Consider the following 4,579-nt stretch of genomic DNA (forward strand, 5'->3'; position numbering starts at 1 on the left):
CTATATTCCACTGGACTTTGGCTGTTTCATTTATTTCCTTTAGCTCTTTAAAAACGCATGAAATTTCCTTTGGGCCATGTGAACTGAGACTATAACTTTTTTTTTTTTTTTTTTTTTTTGGTCCAAACAGCAAAAACAAACAAACAAGCAAACAAAAAAACCAAAAAATCTTTATACCATCTACTGGGGGATTAAACATGTCCTGAATTACTTGCGGTACTTTATCATACAATAACTTCATCAGACCTTTATAGTGTCTATTATCAATTACAGACACTATTTAAGTAACACTTAGAGTAACTTAAGAATTTCCACCTTCATTTTGAATATGATCACATTAAAAGATGTCAAATTCTTAGGGAAGTTCTGTTGTTGATTCTGTTGGGCTTTCTATGTATAAATCATGTCTTTAGAAAATAAGAGCTACCTTGTCTCCTCTATTACCAATCATATATTTTAGTTTTGGTTTTACATCTATTACCAGGTTATGGATCTACCTTTTACTGTTGGTTTTCTGAGAAAGTAAGTGTGTCTCTGTGTGATGTGTGTGAACATGGTTTAGCTTCACTCTGGCCTCTCCATTGTTGAGAACTCTGTTAAGTGAGAGGCAGTCAAGTATCACATTAGCAACACAAAAACATCCCTTTAGGGCACCACAGACCAAACCACAGCCACTAACCACATATAAGTGTTTAAATTTAAATTAATAAAAATTAAGTAAAATTAAACGTTCAGTTCTTCACTCATCGTATTTCAGGTACTCAGTGGCCATATGTGGCTGATGACTCTCCCACTAAATGGAGCAGATGGAGAACATTTCTCTCATCACAGAAAGGTCTTCTGGGCAGCACTGGTCTAGCTGTCTCTAAGAGCCACAGAACAATGGCCAGGAATTCCATTCCTCTATCCTTTTCTTTTTAGGCACATTATATTTCAGTATAGTCTTACTGTGTTAGAAAAGGTTATTCAGAATTTTAAATCCCAAAATATGTTTCTTCTGGCACATATTTTCCTAAGCCCTGTATTTTCTTAGACATCTGGCTGGACTCTCCTTCTTTCTTATCCCAATGCACTATTCTTGGAAATCATATGCCTTCCCTTGGCTACAACAAGCATCAAAATACTAACAAGTCTTAAATGTGCACATCAACTCTCAGTCTTTTCCTTGAGTTTTTGCATTATATTTTCCCTCTGCCTATTGCACATTTACACGAGTTAACCTTAGCTATCTTGCAGTCACCTGAAAACCCAAATCTTCACTAATCCTCTTTTTTTTCTCTCCCTACCTCAGTTAACGTATTTATTTAATGTTTTATTTAGCTAGTATATTCCAGAGAAGGTTGTAACCCCTCGTCCTTTTTACACACCAGGGCTACAGGCTCAGGGCATCCTTAAGACTGGGATCAGGAGGAAGCATGGGAGGGATCTAAAGTGATTTGTAAACTCGGATACTGACAACAGACCAGATTCAAGACTGCAGAGCAAAGACTGACCAAAAACACAGACTGGATGAGGTGGCTAAGAATACTCTCTTTTCTCTTCTAAGCTCAAAGCTCATAGAAATAGTAAAACCCTGATAAATAAGGAGGTACCCAAGATGGTGAAAGGCCCCCCAACACTGCTGCCACAATAGGACAATCTTCAGATGTGGGTCCAGTTCTGTTCCAGTTCCTCCTGGCTAGACACACTCAGGACAAGAACACCACTGTGGGCACCTGGAGCCACTTAAGGGCTGCTAAAGAGATCAAGCTAATAAGAAAAAGGGATGCTCCCATAGCCAAGCTACGCCAGTCCAATGGAAACATAGAGAAGCTACCATGAAATGTTCTGGGAAAAGACTGAAACACAGTCTCTGGGTCTTCACCTCAAGCATATTCCAAACACATTTTAAAAAGCACCTGACCCACCATATACTAAATTGTTGTATGCTATTAATTACTAAATTATTCCACTGTGTTTAATGAATCCAGACATTACCAACAATGTGTGTGTGTAAAATATATAACTTATGCAAACAAGTACATTTCATAACCATAAAATTAAATCCTCATTTAAATAATCCAAACTACTGCTTTGTCTCATAGTATGGGTGGTTGGGAGGTTATTCCAGTCAGGTAATACTTGTTTTTCTCATCACTTCATCTCTAGTTTTTTTTAAAAACAGGACATCCTGGTATGTTCTAAAATGGTATGTATTACAAAACTTGGCAGAATTTAATAATCTCTTCATATGAAGTTAATTCTTATAATTCAATTTGTTTTTTTCTTGAGGACAAATTTCCTACACTGATTACATATCCTCTCCTTGTTCGTTGTATTTTCCTCTTTCACATCATTTTTCATTCACATTGCCTCTTTTCAGTTCTTTCTGTCTCTCTGGTCTTCAGTTCTTTTATTCAAAACATAAGAGGTGGCACCCTCTTTGTTTTCCTGTTTGTCTATGTATTTACTTCAAAATAAATAGATATAAAAATATAGAGTATAACTGCAGTTTTCCAAGTAAATATTGACATGCATGTTCACTGCATTTAAACTTATCATAATAAGCATTTACAAAAATATGTTAAATTTATAGCAGTGGTAACTTTAGGATAAACCACTATGAATGGTGAAAATCAGAAATTCATTCATAATTTCTGCATTAGCCTTTTCCAAAACAAATATTTTACATCTTATTTTTAATTTACTAAAATTTTCAATAACTTCAACTTTCTGAGAATATCTGATTGCATTTTACATAGATACAAATTCTCTATTGTGTACTCAGTTTTATTTTTCCCTCTTTTTTTATTAGTAAAGACATTAACAATAAAATAGGTTCACTTGCTCCAGCTGGTAATTTCTCATACTAGTAATATATTATTCCTCTTTTTGTGACATCATAATCATCTATACAGAAGTACCATGTATCTTTGTGTAGAAGCTACTGTTTCCATTAAATTTAATTACCTCCCCCTGTGGTTTTAAATAGAAGTGGCTTCAAAATGAGGGCAGCTTCTATTAAATTTAATTACTTTCTCCTGCTGCTTGCATGGTAAAAGGAAGGTTACTAAATGAGAGCAGCTTCTAAACTAAAGTATATGGTAACTGTGTGCTGGCAATAACAAAATTGTATCTAAACTACCTTTCTAGGAAGCCTCTTAGGTTTATCCTTTCTCTCATTTTAATCTTTTTAGCCTTAACATCCTTGAAAAATGAGCATTAAGACAGAAGAAGGCATATTTTTAAAATCTATTTTAATTTTATAGGCTAAATAAATATAAATATACTGTTTCTTTACAAAGATATTGGAAATTATGCTACTCAAATATCCAAGCTCAGAACTTTTAAGACTACTATCATTTGTTGTTTTCTCACTCTAAGGATGATGAGTTTTATTTCCCACACATTTTTAATGTCTAGTAAAAAGCCTTTCTGGATTCTGATCAAATAGATTTGAAAAATGCTTCACTAAAAGTTATTTAAAAGGCATCAAATTTGGGACAATTTCATATAAATATTCAGAATTACTGATGTTAAGAAATGAAAAAAGAAACAAGTCAGGGTCATTATAGACCACTGTAGTTGAAAGGAAGTTAATTATATGCTTTGTAATAGTGCAAAAATGTAAATCACTAAAAATACTATAATATAATATAATCCTATAAAATGTTATAGAAGATGAAAATGTAAGTACCTCTCTTTAAATTAAATATGAATTAGGAGGAAATACTACTCAGTTAAAGCACCATTGTACAATTTTTTTTTTATATATACAGGCAGAATTTAGATGAACAATATTTTCATTCAATCACACAGTTTAGTATAAATATAAAACAAGACACCCCTTAAGCATTTTAAGTAACAAATTAAACATTTACATTTTTTACTGTGCACTGAGGCTTAACATTTATGCAGCTTCAAAACCAAAGTACAGCCTCAAGGGAAGTCTCTCCACTGACAAATTAATACCTTAGAGAACAGAGCTGAATGGTGGCAATGAACTCATTTGTTCCCCAAATAATGAAGAATGACTTTTTCTTTACCACATCTGTGACTGTTGCTATGGTGACCCAGACTTACCTCATTGCTTCTCGGAGAGCTCCTCGCTCACCAAGAGTCGTGTGCTTGATGTCATCAAAATTATTCTCTAGCTTCTCACAATTCTGCAACATATTTAAAAATTGCATTAATTCTCTAAGATCCTGAGAAAAATTATATCTATGCAGCTATGCAAAAATGTAATTGATTATATTGATCATGGACTCATGAAAAATATGCATACCACTTTAATTGGGTAGGATTCATTAAAATTGACAGTTAAATCCAACAGAAACAAAATAAAAACATTTTATGATACAGCTATCACAGAAGTCTCGTTATCAATTTTTCAAAGTGGAGTCTCATTATCAATTTTTCAAAGTGGATAAACACAAGAAATGAATTTATAAAAGAAGGAAAACTTCTTAAGTTTGGAGGAATAAAAATTAGTTCTCTAAAATAATCTTAAGTATAGAAAATCCAATTTAAACTCAAAAGAGAAAACCATTAGAGTAAGTTTTAAATCACCATAAACAGTATACAATACCAAGTTCTAAAC

The 4,579-nt window shown here is 33.2% G+C and overlaps 1 protein-coding gene across 3 annotated transcripts in view; it reads right to left on the bottom strand.

The window, feature by feature from the left end:
* The window catches only part of DPYD (dihydropyrimidine dehydrogenase), a 903,050-nt gene that overhangs the window by 793,616 nt on the left and 104,855 nt on the right, over positions 1-4,579 (bottom strand). For all 3 annotated transcript variants that reach the window (XR_001004797.1, XM_011969334.1, XM_011969335.1), the window contains exon 3: positions 4,063-4,145. Coding sequence is in view for 2 of the 3 variants with exons in the window: in XM_011969334.1 (XP_011824724.1) it covers positions 4,063-4,145 (83 nt within the window). In the remaining variant the exon portion in view is untranslated. The remainder of the gene's footprint in view (positions 1-4,062; positions 4,146-4,579) is intronic.

This window comes from Mandrillus leucophaeus, unplaced genomic scaffold (assembly GCF_000951045.1).
Source record: "Mandrillus leucophaeus isolate KB7577 unplaced genomic scaffold, Mleu.le_1.0 Scaffold884, whole genome shotgun sequence".
NCBI lineage: Eukaryota > Metazoa > Chordata > Mammalia > Primates > Cercopithecidae > Mandrillus > Mandrillus leucophaeus.